Source organism: Symphalangus syndactylus, chromosome 12 (assembly GCF_028878055.3).
Source record: "Symphalangus syndactylus isolate Jambi chromosome 12, NHGRI_mSymSyn1-v2.1_pri, whole genome shotgun sequence".
Lineage (NCBI taxonomy): Eukaryota > Metazoa > Chordata > Mammalia > Primates > Hylobatidae > Symphalangus > Symphalangus syndactylus.
Window position 1 is genome coordinate 134,412,788 of NC_072441.2, and position 18,067 is coordinate 134,430,854.

General features: G+C 50.5%; 1 protein-coding gene across 4 annotated transcripts in view; it reads right to left on the reverse strand.

Annotated features, from left to right (window-relative positions):
• The window catches only part of CFAP57 (cilia and flagella associated protein 57), an 89,173-nt gene that overhangs the window by 12,672 nt on the left and 58,434 nt on the right, over window positions 1-18,067 (reverse strand). Inside the window, exons 17-22 of one of the 4 annotated variants that reach the window (XM_063627599.1) lie at window positions 17,750-17,908; window positions 14,814-14,957; window positions 9,797-9,895; window positions 9,338-9,454; window positions 7,253-7,387; window positions 7,028-7,171 (exon numbers count right to left, since the gene is read on the reverse strand). In XM_063627599.1, the coding sequence (XP_063483669.1) occupies window positions 7,028-7,171; window positions 7,253-7,387; window positions 9,338-9,454; window positions 9,797-9,895; window positions 14,814-14,957; window positions 17,750-17,908 (798 nt within the window). Of the gene's footprint in view, window positions 1-6,202; window positions 6,427-7,027; window positions 7,172-7,252; window positions 7,388-8,630; window positions 9,195-9,337; window positions 9,455-9,796; window positions 9,896-14,813; window positions 14,958-17,749; window positions 17,909-18,067 lie in introns of those variants that run through there. The other 3 variants (XM_055255407.2, XM_055255405.2, XM_063627600.1) reach the window with 3 other exon arrangements.

Consider the following 18,067-nt stretch of genomic DNA (forward strand, 5'->3'; position numbering starts at 1 on the left):
GCAGTTGCAGGCCAAATCTACATAAAATGGCCCTGTGCCAGGAACAAACTGTGCTTCCACTTGGGACATTATCTCATGAGTGGTGGCTACGGAGTCAGAGCCCAGAGAACAGGATGGTCTTAAGCACTGTTGTCCCTGAGCTGTGACAAACGGTCCTCTGCTGTGGGGAGGTACCTGTGGAGCCCAGGTGGGAGCAGGGGTCGGGCTAAAGACACCGCAATGATTCTTTTCCTCCAGAAATGCTTCATCTAAAGCACAGATCTACATCTTTAGACTTCCGGTGTATTACTTAAGTCCAGTATTCCTTACTATATAGTTTGGATGTTGGTCTCCTCAAAATCTCCTGTTGAAAACTGATCCCCAGTGTTGGAGGTGGGGCCTAGAGGGAGGTATTTGGGTCATGGGAGCAGATTCCTCATGAAGGGCTTGGTGCCATCCTTGCGGTCATGACTGAGTGCTTGTTCTATTCGTTCCTGCAAGAACTAGTTGTTTGAAAAGAACCTGGCCCCGGCTGGGCGCGGTGGCTCACACCTGTAATCCCGGCACTTTGGGAGGCTGAGGCAGACGGATCACGAGGTCAGAGATCAAGACCATCCTGGCTAACATGGTGAAACCCCATCTCCACTAAAAATACAAACAATTAGCCGGGCGGGGTGGCGGGTGCCTGTAGTCCCAGCTACTCGGGAGGCTGAGGCAGGAGAATGGCATGAACCCAGGAGGCGGAGCTTGCAGTGAGCTGAGATCATGCCACTGCGCTCCAGCCTGGGCGACAGAGCAAGACTGGCCCCTTCTCTTCTCCTACTCCTTCTTTCGCCATCTGACACGCCTGCTTCTCTTGTGCCTTCCATCATGAGTAAAAGCTTCCCGAGGTCTTGACCAGAAGCAATGCTGGTGCCATGCTTCCTGTACAGCCCTCAGAACTGTGAGCCAAATAAACCTCTCTTCTTTATAAATTACCCAGCCTCAGGTATTCCTTTATAGTAATGAAATTCTCTCTCTCGGATGAAATGCCCAGTCCTCATTGTGAACCCCTCATTCTTCATGCTAGAATTTGTACTTGTGTTTCTGAATCAGATGTTTTCTCCATTGAATGCTTTACCCTTTTAACCAACCCAGGCCTTGGTGATTGTAGTGTGATGGGTCCCCCACCAGGTTACCTAAGGGTGTATGTTCACTGTCTGAACCCTCAAGGCCAGGCAGTTAATCAAGGCCATGGTGCCCAGCTGTGGAGCAGGTGTCCCTGAGAATCCGAACATCCTAGAAGATATCTGAAAACCTACTAAGGAAAACAGTCCCATGGCACATACACAGCAGGTCAAGAGCCAGAAAATTAGCTTAAAAGCAGCTTAGAGATGTGAGGCAAAGCAGGTCTCTAGAGCTGTCCTGCTGCTGCCCAGGAGTGCCCCACATGGAAGACCTAAATAAACTCATCTACTCACCAAGCTGGACTTGTCATTCTTTGGTGTCCCCAGTTTGGGAGGGAGAGTGGGGAACATTACAGTTCCAAATTGTCTCATAACAGCGATAGGTTTCCCGCATTTCCTTTCCAGATGCTGCCTGGTAAAACTCTGCTAGATCCTCCCATGGACCTTCTCCTTGCAGACTTTATATCATGACATGATCAATTCAATACATATTTATTGGGTTATGGACCTTGGACCCTGCCTTGAGTGTTAGAGGTGCTCAATAAATATTTGTGAAATGGATGAGAAAATGAATAACTAATGCAGTGGATACCAAACCAAATAAGATGAGATTCTTACTAGTAAGGAAGTTACAAACCAAGGGATAAGGGACAGGTGAAAGAGACCAGAATAGAAGGGAAGGTCTTAGAGCCACAGGGGGAAGCTTGCTCGCTTGAGGTCTCTCTCCATTTCTCCTTTCAGTAGGCCTCGCTAAGCTTCACTTCTCCTGATCCTCATTAAAGAACTCAATAATAGACTCCGTCTCAAAAAAAAAAAAAAAAAAAAAAAAAAAAAAAAAAAAAAAGAAAAAAGAAAAAAGAACTCAATAATAATCATCAGAATAAGCACTAGAAACTGAAAGCACAATTCGAGTTCTCTCACAGTTTGCATCTTTAGTCGCTTCCTCTTTTTGGTCATCTCCATCCATTCTGTCACTGAGTCCTATTGATTTTGTGTCTGAGCTGATTCTGATGTTCATCCTACCTGCTGGTTTATCACCAGCTCTCAGTGCTCTCCCTTGTTCTGCTGTAAAGGCCCCCCGGCAAGTGGAGCCCTGCCCTGGCTTCTCCCCACCCCCTCCACCCTCTACAGCCCTGTCACTGTGATTGGGATTTCTGGCTTCTGGTACCTGTTGGTGTGAATGCCTGTTCCTGACCCCCCCGCCAACCTCTGACATCTTCATGATGCTCCCTTACCTAGATGGGTCTGCAGAGCTTGATCCTTGTTGGAGTATGATTGAGGACCACCACTCAGTGCAGCCTGACTCTCTTGTTCTGTTCGTTCATTCATTCATTCACTCACTTATTCATTTAAGAAAAGTAATCTAAGAACCAGTTCCTGAAAGCTGACTCTGGTCACTGTGCCAGACGTGGGAGGTCCCGCTTGGCTCCACTGCAGAGCTGCCATGAGAGGCTGAAGCAGGGGCCCAACCCAGAGTGAGGAGGGCTCCCAGGGGAGACAGAGGAGAAGAGTGTTCCAGGCCCGGAGCCAGGAGGCAGCGAGCAGAATCTAAGGCAGGAAGAGCTTGATGATAACGATAATAAGAGTAACCACAATTGCAAGGGTTGATTGGATCACTGCAAATGTATCAAACAGCATGCATACAGTCCCTCAGTTCATCCTTACCCCAACCTTGTGAGGAAACTGAGGCCGTATCTCAGCGGTAGAGCTGGGGTCTGAACCCTGTCGTGCCTCCATCCAGAGTGCCCTGTTCCTCCGTGACTACTGCTTTCCAGGCTCTGCTGTCCCCCCTCACATTTATGTCACCTCCATTCCAATACCTCACATAGTATGATGGCCAAGGACACTCCCAATAAGTATAAGTTGGGCTACCCGCAAAATGTTTTCTGGGATGGCCTGTGTTCTGAGGGGTCCCGAGGTCACATTGAGGTCAACCGTTTATGCTTTGGATGGCTTTGTGAATTAAAAATGTGAATGCAATGGGTTTGCTGAGTCTTCTCTTCCTGATCTCTCACTGGTCAGTTTGACCTCCAAAATCCCCTCCAATCCTCCAGACCCCCACCCAGGTTTACACAGCTGCAGAGGAAATCTGACCTGGGGTCCACCAACGTGCCAAGTCTTGGGGGATGTGAAACTGTTTATGTAAAAAGCTTTCTAAGCAAAGGGGTTCTGCCAAGCTGTCCAGGACTGCCTTTGGCCTTTGGAACTGACTGATGACCCTGGCAGGTCTTTCCGACCTCCGTATTGAGCAGAGAAGAGAAGGGAATGCCTACAGCACCCCCTAATGGCATGGCCTGAGTCGATGCCTTTAGACTATGGCAGTACCTCACAGCCTGGAAAAAGCAGGCAACAGATTTATTCCATGGACTTGGAATCCTTGCATCAGTGACATCTTTCTGGAACCCACAGTTAGTGGGCTCACCATCTGCCTAACTGCACAAATGAGCCATCCTGGAATCCTTCTCCGTTCTTTCAACCTTCCTCCCATGTCTAACCTGACATTTCTATTTGTCGTTTCTACTCTGAAATGCCTTTTGACGCCACAACTTTCCCCTTTCCAAGTCCTCTGCATCTACCCTTAACACGGCAGTCATTTCCTAACGGGTTTTTCTGCCACCTGCCTCTTTCCCCACCAGTCTTCCCACCTTGCCAATGGAGTGTTTTGTCTTTTCAAAACAAAGACACCCCTACCTAAGAAGCCTTGGGTGGAGACTGTTTACAGGACAAAACTGTGCTTTTTGGCATGGCATGGAGGCCCTTTCCAACAGGACCCTCAGCCACCAACCATTTCAGTGGGTTCTTCTCCACTTGGACTCTCTTCTCTTGGACTCTTGGGTCTCCAAGCACCTCACAGGCCTCACTTTTCTCTGCTTTTTCTTAGGTTGTTCCCACGGCCTGGAAGGCTCTTCCCTGACTTGTTCCATGATCAACCTCTACTCACCTTCAAGGCTCAGCTCAAATGCCCCTTGCCCCAGAAACCTTCCACAAGTCCTGAAGGCATCACTGAACCCCATTTCCAGGATGAGCCTACAGCACTGCATACAATGAGTTGAGCAGTAATTATTTGTATCCGGTCCAGGTTCCCAATGATGAACTCCTTGAGAGTAGGAACACTATCACGTTCATCTTGGAATCCTCAGTGACTGACACAGAGCTTGCTGTACAAGAAGCCCTCAAAAAATGTGTACTGAATGAATAAAATGTGTGTCCTAGATGTTTGTATCTCATAGCAACTCTTATTTTCATATCTGCCAATGTGCTGAGGAATGGAGTGGCGAGGCTGAGCTCCTGTCTGAATATACAAATGAGACAGTGACCTCATTTTCTGTTATTTTCTAATGAGTTACTCTTAGATGCCATGTTTGCTGCGGCCTTCCTCAGCCTTTTTGGATTGAAGTGCCAGGGCCATGGCAACTGAAGATGAGGTCCAGCTAGCTCCTGACCAGCACACACTAAGGCCACCAACTGAAGGGTCTGGAATCAGTTGTGCCATCCACCCTCCACCCCGCCACCTGCAGTCCACAGGCACCCGTGGCCCATCCTGTGATGGGCTTCTAGGCTTTCCCATGGATTTCCACCTTGGTTCTTGATAGGTCTATTGCTTGGATGAAGAGGATGGAAATTGCCTTTTTTCTTTTTTTTGAGACAGAGTCTTGCTCTGTCGCCCAGGCTGGAGTGCAGTGGTGCGATCTCGGCTTACTACAAGCTCTGCCTCCCAGGTTCACGCCATTCTCCTGCCTCAACCTCCCGAGTAGCTGGGACTACAGGCGCCGGCCACCATGCCCGGCTAATTTTTTTTGTATTTTTAGTAGATACGGGGTTTCACCATGTTAGCCAGGATGATCTCGATCTCCTGACCTCGCGATCCACCCGCCTCGGCCTCCCAAAGTGCTGGGATTACAGGCGTGAGCCACTGCGCCCGGCTGGAAATTGCCTTTTTTTTGAGCACTTAGATTCTGTACCAGGCCAGTGCCTAGTGCCTCATATGGTTGTCCCATTCAATCCTGCAGGAACCCCCCACTCTCAGGTTGGTGTTTTCTTCCCTGTTTTACATACAGGCAAGGTGGCTCCTTGAGTTAAGGAATTTACCCAAGGTCTCCTGGCAGAGTAGTGGCGGAGCAGGGTAAACCAGGGTTGGCACAGTGGTTTTGAAAACTTGTTTTTTTTTTTAAATCTTCCAAACGTTTTGCCAACAAAAAGAGCCCCACTGTTAGCAGCAAGCAGTCTCTTTCTGGTTGAAGGGGGGATCCGGAGACCTGCACCCCCTGCCACACCCCCCACCCCACCCTGGGCCCCTTCTTACTCCCTGCAGTTGCTGAAGTTACTTATTTGGATCCACAGGACCCCCCAGCACATAGGTTACAATGCTGCTGGAGAAAATGTTCTTCCAGGGACTTCACTTGATGGCTCCCTCTGCCAGCCATCAGGGAGTGGCAGGGCTGGGCAGGAGCCCTGCACGGGTCTTCTCTGTTTTCTACCCCACCCTGGCCCAGCACCCTCCGGGACATGGGGAAGCAGAAGAGGACAGGATGCCCGCCCCAGCAGCCTCATGCTGATGCTCACACCCTCTGGCTAGCCTGTGATCTTCCTCCTTCTACATCAATGTTTGCTTTGGCTGCTTGGCATGGAGAGAGGGACCCAGTTCCTCAGGCCTGTTCTCTGGTGACAGGGCACAGAGGGTGCTCGGTGATGTCAGCAGCTGGCCACTGCTCCTGCTGTCATCCTGGTTTCCCTTCCCTGCTCGCTGCACTCCAGAGCCCCAGGAGCTCTCCACGCTCAGGGCACTCCAGGCCCTAGGCAGTGGCTCAGCGTGCGGCTGCTGGTGTCTCAGGGCTCCACCAGCTGGAGGCACTTCTATCTCTGGGCCTCCGATGGCTTTCATGGCCAAGGATTAGGGCAAGGGGTAGATGGACTGGGCTGCTTTTCAGCAGGGACTGGTCGTAAGATGGCATGAGTCCAGCCGTGCCTGGGTCTGGCCTGAATGACAGTGCGCTCTGCCCAGCTGTGTATGAACTGGCCAAGCTGGGAACTGGTTCTTTCAATCTAACTGCAACCTGTTCTCATTCCAGTATTTTAATTATGGCATTAAAGAAATGTGAACATAAAAAGGTACGTGCTTTATAAATGCGATTCTGATGTTCCCTTTTGATACTAATTCACATTAATTGCCTCAGACGATACTGATACCCAAACAGAAATCTGGCAGAAGAATCCCGACTGGCAGTCCTGATAACGTGCCTGTGTGGAGGCGGCAGTAATGGGGTGAGGCTCTCTGAACAGCCTGTGAAGGATCCAGGGAGGTGGGTGTGAGGCGCTTATTAAACCAGAGTGAGGCCAGCTCTGGGAGGGTGTGGCTAACTTGGGACACAACAGATAAGGGTAGGGACCTGAGGCACCAGAAAAATCAGATGAGGCGTGGCCACGAGATATGGGTAGCAGGAGCAAAACAAAGTCAGGTGAAATGAGAGTTGGGAATAGAAGAGAGAAGGGAGAGTGGCTCAGGAGAGCTAAGATGATGTGGATGAAGGTCTAAGGGCCAAGGGGCTGATGAGAGGAGTGAGGCAGGACACAGGTGTGGTCTGGATAAAGATGGGGTAGAAAAGAGGAACCGGGTACGTGGGGAAGGGAGGTGGGCATTGGTGGGGTGGAGGCCGGGGTGCAGCACTGAAGTGCCTAGAAAACCTCCTAGGTGAGCTCTCAGCCACAGTCACAGCCAAGACGAGCTCAGAGGAGAGGAGCCAAAATAAGACTTTAGGGGGAGCTACTGGGTCCCCAGACACCTGGGGAGCCGTGAAGACAGGTGATCTCAGAGGGACCCTTGATGGGATCTCTCATCGCGGATGGCTTGGCCTCCACAGCGGCCGAGGGGAGCGTGCAGGTACCTGCATGATGCGGACGTAGTCTGTGCGGTGCAGCTCACCCTCCTTGACCACCTTCTTCTTGAGAGTGGCCAGGTTCCTCTCCAGGTGCTCCCGCTGCCGGGTGTACTCCTGCTGCAGGTCTGTGTTCAGCCCTGCGATCTCGACCTGATGGGGCCCAAGAGATTCTCAGCGAGGGAGAGGAGACCCTGGAGGTCAGGGCGTGGCAGGAGGGGAGGCTGAGCTTACCATGTCTGCTCGCTGCACGTACTTCTCAAAGAGACCTCGAACCTTCTCCTTCAGCAGCCGCGGCTCCTGAATATAGGCTACGCAGTTGTGGAGGTCTGTTTTAAACCTTTTGACCAGCGCTTCCAAGTCTCGCTCCTGCAATCAGAGACATTTCCTTCCGGTGCTGTAGGGTGCTCTCCAGGTGGAGGGGCGGGGACTGCAGGCAGAGGTTAATGGCACAGAAAGGGAAAAGAGACGCCTCATCTGGGACTTACAGCTGACCGCCAGAGGCCACACTGGGCATAGAAACTTAGATGGGCACACAGCCAACAGGTGGAGGCACGAAAAGTCTTGTGCACCTGCCCTCGGCTGGGCACCCGGCCTGAACAGCCTACATGGGGCTTCATCCTTAAGAGGCCACACAGACGGGCTCCTTTATTGACTCTGATTCCCTGTCAGGACCACAGGCCTTAAAAGAAGGAAGGCCGGGCGCGGTGGCTCACGCCTGTAATCCCAGCACTTTGGGAGGCCGAGGCGGGCGGATCACGAGGTCAGGAGATCGAGACCACGGTGAAACCCTGTCTCTACTAAAAATACAAAAAATCAGCCGGGCGTGGTGGCGGGCGCCTGTAGTCCCAGCTACTCGGAGAGGCTGAGGCAGGAGAATGGCGTGAACCCGGGAGGCGGAGCTTGCAGTGAGCCGAGATTGCGCCACTGCACTCCAGCCTGGGCGACAGAGCGAGACTCCATCTCAAAAAAAAAAAAAAAAAAAAAGATGAAAGGAAGCTCACGTGGTCACCCATATCCCTTTAGAGCCAAGATAGATGGCATCATTTCTCTCTTGCAGATTCCTGGCCAGGGCTTCCACGTCTCCCAGGTTAGCTCACCCAGTGCTTACCCTTCCCGATAGTCAGGAGCGCTGCTGAGTGGGCAGGTTGGTTCATCTACACAGTTGGGCTAGCGTTCCCTCTTCATCATGCCTTTACCTGTCTTCCCCAACCCTGACCTGGAGAAAGTCATTTCTCCTTGCTCCCATGGCCCTTTCTACATGTTCCATAGTCTTCTACCTCTCAATATAACTATTATCACATGCCACAAATTCCCAATCATCCTCTTCAGCATGGAAACGGCAGGATCTGCATCAGTTCACGTTTATAGCTCTGCAGCTGCTAGTGTTACCTAGTGCACAGTTAGTTAATGCTTACTGCAGAGGATGGAAAGTTCCAACTTTTTTTTTTTTTTTTTAGACGGAGTCTTGCTGTTGCCCAGGCTGGAGTGCAGTGGTGCAATCTTGGCTCACTGCAACCTCCGCCTCCCAGATTCAAGCAATTCTCCTGCCTCAGTCTCCCAGTTAGCTAGGACTACAGGCGTGTACCACCATGCCTGGCTAATTTTTGTATTTTTAGTAGAGATGGGGTTTCACTATGTTGGCCAGGCTGGTCTCGAACTCCTGACCTTGTGATCTGCCTGCTTCGGCCTCCCAAAGTGCTGGGATTACAGGCATGAGCCACTGTGCCTGGACGGAAAGTTCCAATCTTATTCAACAAATGTTAAGGAGTGGCCTGTGCTAGGGAGGAGGGCACAACTGTGTCCTGGCCCACGTCCAGAAAACCTAGATTCCATTATTAGCTCTGTGTGTACTACCTAGCTGTGGGTGCTGGGTGAAGTTTCTTAACCTCCCAATTTTGGGGGCCTAACTTTTCTTATTTATAACATAGAGAAACGGGAATTGATGACCTTTGAGGTTCCCCTGGCCTCGGCAATTTTTCGGTCGTCAAAGCCTTAAACCAGCGGCGACAAATTGCCTCTCTGAGCACGTACTTTCCTCCTCCAAAGAAACCAAATGCTACAAATATTCCTGCCATGCTGGCTTCCCACCTCCTTGATCACTTACCCAAAGTCATTTTATAGTCTCGGATGAGTTCAGTGATGTAAATCTACATGGGCCTGAAATCAGGCAGGGCTGGGAGCAAGTAAAGAATGTGAGTTAAAATGGGAAGCATATCCTCGCAGTGGGCTGGCTCTGCCTCTTGGAAGCCAGCTGCCCATTGCAGATAGGTGCCAGATCCCGAATCCAAGAACTGCCAGACTCTGAAACCCTCACACCTTCTGTCTCTCTCTGAGCATCTCCTGATCGGTGGCTCTCAGTTTCTGCCACAATTCTGTGATGTTCAGCTCCAGTTGAGTGTTCTGCTTACGGAAATTCTCCAGTTCGGCTTCCATCTGTAGAGAACAAGGGAAAAGAGTCAAGAAGAAGAAAGTGAGATAATGAAAACTGTATTTGAGAACTGTAGTCTTTCAGTGGGGACGTCGCCCTGTTACCTGGGCGTTTCTTTTCTCATCCCCTTCTGTGTCCTCTGGATCAAAACCTTTCTTCTACTTCCTTTCCTAACAGCTCCCCACCCCTGGACTGATATGTTAAACCAGCATCACGTGTTTCCACGGCCAGGCTGGGACGTTTTCCCTCTGAGTCACTTTCCCTTTCCTTCAACCATGCTGATTATTTTATTTTCTTGAATTCCTTATAAATTGGTGACACCCAAGCACTGGAACCTTAACTCTCACCTGAGGCAGGGTTCCCCAGAGAAGCACCTTCCTCGCTTGCTTTGTGAAGTTGTATGAGTGAATCTCGACCCTCTGGGGCCACTTTAGAATGGGATCATTCTAAAGCAGAAAGTTTGGAGGGACCAACATGTGGGCACCACCCATCTAAGGCATAAAACAGGAAAGAGGAAGCTGAGAAGGGGCCTCGGCATCATCATTCTGTTGAAAGGTCTTAAAAAGTACAACTGAGAAGTGTTCTGTCTTCACAAGAAAAATAAGAAACCACCAGTGAGCTTCTGAAATACCTTTTTTTTAGATGGAGTCTTGCTCTATTGCCGAGGCTGGAGTGCAGTGGTGCGATCTCTATCTCGGCTCACTGCAACCTCCGCCTCCGGATTCAAGCAATTCTCTAGTCTCAGCCTCCCAAGTAGCTGGGATTACAGGCAACCGCCACCATGCCCAACTAATTTTTTTTTTTTTTTGTATTTTTAGGAGAGACAGGGTTTCACCATGTTGCCCAGGCTGGTCTTGAACTCCTGACCTCAAGTGATCTGCCCACCTTGGCTTCCCAAAGTGCTGGGATTACAGGCGTGAGCCACTGCACCCGGGCTGAAAGATTTTTTAAAAATTCACTGTTGCATTTATATTAACCAAAGTCATGGGAATGACAACTGGAGTGTCCAATTAGGATGAGACTAGCTGTGCATGAGCTTTCATTGACCTAATTCCTAATGACTTATGGACTAAATCTGGTGGACACTAGTATTTCTGATAAGAGGGAGGTTTGCTGACTGTTTTGGGAGAATGGGATCGTTCACTGGGTTTTTTCACGGCTAGGTAGAGTAGACCCTCCCCCTGTAGTCTATCCCAGGCCCTTTGGTCAAATTTCAAGGCTCTTGGTAACCTGCTGGGGGGTACCAGGAGGCCCTAATGAACCACATCCATGTTCTAGACACAAAGGGACAGCTTTTAGAAGAACGTTTTCCTCATTATTAGAAGCATTTTGTATAGACAGAATAGCCCTCTGACCCAAAGCCTGGCATAAAGGTGGCACTCAAATATTTGAGGAATGAACGAATAATGGCAAGTGTGGTGGGCAAAGGAGAGCATAGTGAGGGACATGAGAAGAGCCTGAAACACCCTGCTTCTGGAAGAGGAATGAGAAGATAAGAAGGCAGTGTTGGCAGAGTTATGTAGAACCACCTTGTAGGGGACACACATTGAGTGTGGGTATTCGCACAGCTAAAGAATGTGCCCATTAGAAAGGGCCACCCAGCTTGTAGACTTAGAGATCTAAGGCTGATTAAGAAGTAGCTTCTGCCTTCAAGAGGCCTCAGGTCTGCAGGGATAAGAAAGAAGTAAATCAGAAATTCAGGTGGAGTAGGATAAACACTGCAGTCAAGGCAGAAGGCACTGTGTGTACACAGAGGAGGTGAGCAGGCAGCACCCAAAAAGATGGGATGCGTCCACTGGATTTGGGAGGAAGAATAAGTATTAGAGGACAAAAGGGGAAAGAATTCCAGGCAGACAGAACAGCCTGCACACAGAGAGGACCAGAGGCATGGTCAGCCTGGCACATCTCTGCAGGCTACAAGTGGCTTAGGTGGCTGCAGAAGCAGGGATTTGAAGAAGGGGGAGAGGGGAGGGATGAGAGAGGCTGGCTGAGCTAGGTCATGCAGGACCCAAGGGCAGAGGCTCAAATGGTGAGAAGTCTGCCTTTATCCTGAAAGCTCAGAGAGCCGCTGAAGGCTTAGACCAGGAGTGGAATGATGTAATTTGCATCTTAGAGGGCCTGATGCAGAGCTTCTGCTGAAAAGAGCAAGACGGGGGCCAGGCAGACCAGTCAGGAGGCTGCCAGTGTGGCTGAGGAGACAGATGATAGCATCCTAGGCCAAGGCAATGACAGCTGGAAGACAGAAAGGGGCTTCTGTTTGTGGGGCTCCCAAAGATCATGTCTCAGTGCCTCATTCTCTAAATCTCAGGCCAGCAGTGACAGATGAGGTTAGCAGGGAGGGCATACAGGAGTGTATTATTTACTTCTGTTCGTCTTTTCCCCCAGGCAAAGACTCGCACTACTCTGAAAATAAAAATAATCTGTTTATAGAGAAATTGGGAAATATGTCAAATTTGAGTAGCTGGCTGGACAGCCAGAAGCCTAGCCCCTTATGTGGAAACAAGCATCTTTTCCCAGTGTGGAAATTCCACCTACTTTTCCATGCGTTTTTCATCACACTCAGAGATTCCCAGTGGGGCTCAGGCAGGAGGGTAGAAAGCATTTTGCCCCCCCAAGGGACCTCTGGCAAGGTCTGAAGGCATTTTTTAGTTTTAACACCCTGGATAGGGAGTGCTTTTGGGATCTAGCAGGTAGAGACCAGGGATGCTGCTAAACATCCTGCAATATACAGGACAGACCCTCCATGACAGAGAATTACCTACCTCAAAATAGTAATAGTGCCGAGCTTGAGAAACCCTGCCCTAGTAAATGAGTGTAAACTGAAACGACAAGCCTTGGGAAACCTCTCCCCTAGGCAGGGCAAAGGGACCCTTGGATCATCAGAGCCAAGTTGGAAAGAGAGTATGTGAGGGGAGGTACCTGAATCGGGAAGTGTTATTAGAGGTTGCAGCTCTACAAATGAGCCGAGGGCTTGAGGCTTCCTTCCTGGGAGAAAAAGATCTTTACAGGAGACCCACAGTGCATGAACCAAAGGTGTCTATGACCCCCAGAGGGAAACCCCAAGGTCAGAGGCTCCCGGAGGCACCCAGGCCCAGATATCAGCCCTGACAGCAACTGGCACCAGCGAAAGGAGGTAGGAGGGATCCTGCTGGAATCACTCCCAAGGTGCAAGTATATTCCCTGCTGAGCATCAAGGCCATGGTTGGCCCCTGTTACTGCCAGAGAAGATGAATGGTCCCCCCAGGTGTGTTGGTGGGGGAAGTAAGCTGACCATTAGCAAACAACGGACCCGACCTGAAATGCAGCCGACAAATGTGTCAAATGAGGAGGGAGAAAGGGGGCAGTGATTTCCAGGGGCCCGTGGTGTGCTGGCCCTCCAGGTAGGTGGGGCCTCTGCTCTTCCTCTCATCTTCTCAAGCTGCTATGGTCTGATGAACGTTGGTGTCCTCCACCCCAAATTCCTATGGTGAAACCTAACCCCCAAAGTGATGGGATTAGGAGGTCAGGTCTTTGGGAGGTGATCAGGTCACGAGGGCAGAGCCCTCACGAATAGGATTTGTGCCCTTGTACGAGAGGCTGGAGGGAGCTTGTTTGCCCCCTTTTGCCCTTCCATCACATGAGGACACATAGCAGGTGCCATCTATGAGGAATAGGCCTGCACACCAAATCTGCTGGAGCCTTGGTCTTAGACTTCCCAGCTTCCAGTACTTTCAGCAATACATTTCTGTTGGCCATAAATTACCCCTTCTAAAGTATTTTGTTATAGCACCCCGAATGGACTGACAGCTGCCATTCTGGGGCCCTGAAAGCACTCAAGAATGGTAGGAGGCCCAGCGGAGGCAGGTCTGTGGTCAGCTGGGGGCATCCTTTCTCATCCCAGAAGCCAGGGAAAAAGTCATTGTCACAAGGACGTACCCCCTCTGGGCCCCCTGGCCCTGGACTGATCTCCACCTGGCTCTTTACTGGGCTTACCAGAGCACAGGCGTCATCGGGCAGACCGGCACCCCATGGCTCTGGCACTTCTAGTTGGGTCATCAGTGCTCTCTGACACCCTTGTATCTGTTATCCTGGCTCAGCACAAACAATTAGAGAAGATGGAGGAGGAGCAGAAGCCTATTTTGTCTAGGGTGGTTAGGGAAGGCATATAGGCTGAGACCTGAAAGATGCAAAGAAGCCAGCCATGTGGTGATCTGGGGGAAGAGCCTTCCAGGCTGAGGCAGCAGCACTGCAGAGGTCCTGAGATGGAAAAGCGTGACTTACAGGAACTGTCAGAAAGCCAGTGGGCTGGAGCAGGGAGAGGGAGCTGCGAGAGGAGGCTGGAGAGGCAGGGAGAGGCAGGGAGGGGCTGGATCATTGCAGGACCTTGTGGGCCTGACTGGGACTTTGGATTTTATTGTAGGTGGGATGGGACCCCATTGGGGAGTTCACTCAGGCCTCTATGTGGAGACCAGACTGGAGGCTGGAGTCCAGTCCAGATAAGAGATGGTGGCTGCTTGTACCAGGGTGATAGCAGCAGCGGGAAAGGAGGGTTTGATGTGAGATATGTTTTGGAAACTGATCAGATAGATGTTGGTGATGATTTGGATAAGGAGTTAAGAGAAGTGAAGAATCAAGAAAGACTTCTGCATTTCTGCATTAAGTAACTGGGCCACTAACTAAGAATGGGAAAATTGGAGGAAGGGGGAGAGAAAAATCAAGAATTCGGTTTTAGATCAACATGGACTCCGCTGTCAGCCCGGTAGGGGAGGCTGATGGGGAAACACATGTTGCAGGGAAGGGTGGTGTGCTGGGGGGGCACGGGGGACCTCACAGGATTCTCAGAAACCCTTGTCCAGTTGATCTTGCTTTTAATCTCCCCTCTCTACCTTCATCCTGTTTGCTTCCCAGAACATATTCTTAATTATGCCACTCTTCTGCTCAAGAGCGTCTGATGACTTCTCATTCCTTATCAGATGAAGTCCAAACACCATGGCCTCGCCTAGGGTCTCAACCAACATTTCCAGTTTGAGAAAAAATGTTGAACTAGAAGGACAGCCTGTTGGCTGAGTACACACTGCCCTCTGGTGGCCAAATGCCCAATAGCGGCATCTCCCTTAGGAGGGCACGGAACACGGGTAGGGCCAAAGCCCATCTCCAGGTCCTGCGGCAAGTTAACTCCCAAGCGATTTGCTTTTGGGGACAGCTGGGGCTGCAGCGGGGCCACGGCCTTCCCTGTTGCACCCCTGTGGACTGGAGGCTGCACACACCTTGGCAGCAGAGAGGACTGTGAGGAGAGCTTCCCCTCAGTCCCTGAGGCCAGCTAGCCAATCGTGGAAGAAGACACAGAAGGAATGAGAGGCCAGAGTGTTGCAAATGGCTGCTTACCTCCTGAATCTGTTCCTTCATCACCCTGATCTCATTCTCTCGAGGTTCTATTTGCTTCTTCAGCTCCTTTATTTTGTAGTCAAGCACAAACTTGAATTTCCCTAGTTCTTGATTTTTCTTTTTCAGATCATAAATTCGCTTCTCCTGGGGGTGAGATGAGACGTGAGAGATATCGTAAGGCCCTGGTATACTGCAGCCCTTTAGGGCAAAGAACACGAAGCCTGTGACTCTCCTGGTTGAAGAGGTCAATCAGGAGACTCCTCTCCTCCCTTCGTCAGTACAGAGGCTGGCACTCCCCACATGGGGCTACAGTACAGACCCCTCAGCCTCTGTACCAGGACTCTCATGCTTTCACTCACTCATTCATATTAGGTTGTGAACAGCGGTATTTTCCCACGATGGGCCCCACAGCATCTCCCGCCCCACACTCCAGCTGTTCTACAGCATGACCTTCCTGCTTCTCCATCAGGAGGTGGAAGCGAATCCCCTTCCCTTGCATTTGCCTTGACTTGTGACTTGTTCATAACCCAAATAATGCAGCAGAAGGGAGACTGTGTGGCTTCCAAGGCTAGGCCAAAAAAGGCCAAGCAGCTTTTATCTGGCTCTCTTGGGACACCTGCATTGGGGGAGGGCATCTGCTATGTAAGAAGTCCAACTACACTGAGACATCCAGGCTGGTGGGCACATTAGGGGCTCTGATCAAAAGACCCAGCTGAGCCTAGCCTCCCAGACACCCCTGCCAAGGTGCCAGACATGTGACTGAAGAAGCCACATTGGATGTTGATCTTCCAGCCTCCAGCTGTTTTGAGTCACCCCCAGTATTCCCAGCTGAGGCCCCAGACATCGGGGACAGAGAGAAGCCATCCTTTTGTACCCTGTCCAGATTCCAGATCTGTAGAACCTGTAAGCAGAATAAAATAGTTGCTTTCAATCGCTAAGTTTTTCTTTTTGAGACAGGGTCTCACTCTATCACCCAGGCTAGAGCGTAGTGGCACGATCTCGGCTCACTGCAACCTCTGCTTCTCAAGTTCAAGCGATTCTCCTGCCTCAGCCTCCAGAGTAGCTGGGATTACAGGCATGTGCCACCACTCCCGGCTAATTTTTATATTTTTAGTAGAGACGGGGTTTCACCATGTTGGCCAGGCCGGTCTCGAACTCCTGACCTCAAGTGATCCACCTGCCTCTGCCTCCCAAAGTGCTGGGATTACAGGCATGAGCCACCACACCTGGCCTCAATCAGTAAGTTTTAAGGTTAATTTGTTGCATAGCGATAGTAATCAGAACATAAGTATATCCATCCATCAAACATTTACTGAATGAAGATCTTTTGTCAAGTGTTGGGTTTCCAAATATAAACACAACACAGTCCCTTGCCCTTAAAAGAAAACACTAGTTGGGAAAGAAGACACAGAAGCAAATCTAAGCCTAAATTGTGATAAATGTTGTAAAAGAGGAAAGCACAGAAGGCAAAGTATATATTGAGGGTGCTGAGAATGACTGGCTTGAGAGCCAAATGGTGGTTCATGGGGGAGGTGAGAGGTGAGGCTGGGGAAATAGAGGAGGCAGGTGAGGGTCTTCACATTGGGGGAAAGAGTTCAGAACTTATCCCCTAGGCCAGGGGTTGGCAAACTACAGCCTGTGGGCCACATTGGGCCTGCTGTCTATTTCTGTAAAACTTTATTGGAACACAGCCAAGTTAATTGATTAATGTTTTGTTTATGGGTGGTTTCACACTACGGCAGCGGTGTTGATTCGTTGAGACACCACATGGCCTCCAAAGCCAAAAATATTTACTACCTAGGCCTTTACAGAAAGAGCATGCTGACCCCTGCTGTAGCAATGGGGAGCTGTGAGGGCTTTGAGCAGGAGAGTGGCAGCATTAGCACTGCACCTGCACCCTGCCAGTCTATGGTGGCGGGAGGTGGGAAGTGAGGCCATTAGACTGCTTAGGAGGCTGTTGCCATTTTCTAGGTGAGGAGGACTTCGTCTCTTTCTTGTCAAAACCCCCTTTGAGAATCTGAACAGAGCTTTGGATCCTCCCTAAACAAACAACAACAAAAAAAACCAAAACCCAGATATGTACACCGACACATGCAGAAATGACATCCAGGCATGATCCCATGATCCCATGTAATCCTTACAAGACCCCTTGAGGCGGTTATCATCCCCATTTTATAGGTGAGAAAATGAAGGTTTAGAGAAGTTGCTCGAGGTGCAATGGCCAGTAAATGGAACCCGTGCTGGACCTAGTTCCCTAACACTGAAGCCCACGTCCCCAGCCCTTGGAGAATTCCGCCTACCTTGGGCCGTAGTGGCAGAGGGGATGGAGAGGGGGGCACAGAATCTGGATGTGTTCAGGAGGATGATCCTACATGCTGGGTATTGAGGTGCCTGCCCCACAGAATGGGATGTCTCTGTCATCTGAGTGTTTTGTAAGAAAGGCATCCCCAAAGTGGAAGCAGCCTCCTGGACAGGGACAACCCCAGGAGAGTCCCTCTGTGACAGGGGGACCATGTGGGCAGTGCGGCAAGTGAGCTGCCCCCAGCCCATGGGGAAGCACCTCCGAGGATGCCTGCAGCAGTGGAGTCAGCTGACTCAGGTTCTTATTGCAGCCTGTCACCTACTGAAGTGTGTGACCCTGGGCAAGATACCCAGCCTTGTGGAGTTCAGCTTCCCGAACCATAACACTGGGTTCTCAGGCCCCCTGGGTTATTGGCAGAACTAAATGTGATGTGTTGACAGCGATTAGCCCAGTGCCAAGCAGACAACAGGTACTTCACTGACCGCACAACAGGTGCTTCACTGACCGCTGGTTCCCCCATCAAGTTAAAGAAATGCATCCTGAGAAGCTAGGGACCCTCTCTCCCCTGAGCTTTGCCTTCCTCGCCTTGGCCCATCTGGCCGTAGCTGAGGGAGGACAGAAGGAGAGCTGTCACCTTGTCTTGAATAGTCTCGTCTCTCTCCTGGATCTCTCGCTTGAGGCCTTGGATGTCCTTCTCCAGAGACTTAATGACTCCTTGCAGTTTCATCTGCTCTCCTTTTAGGGTCTCAATGTCATTGGTTCGTTCTTCAATCTCCTTCTGTAGGCTACTGAACTAGAAAAGCGAACAGCACAACAGAGACCACTGAAGTCAGAACTCATCTCCATTCCTCCCACTGTCTCAGTGTAAGGGGCTCCCCACCACCGGCCACCTTCTGTGGACTGAAAACACTTAGCACTCAACATTTCTGGGATTTTAGGAGTGAATATCTGG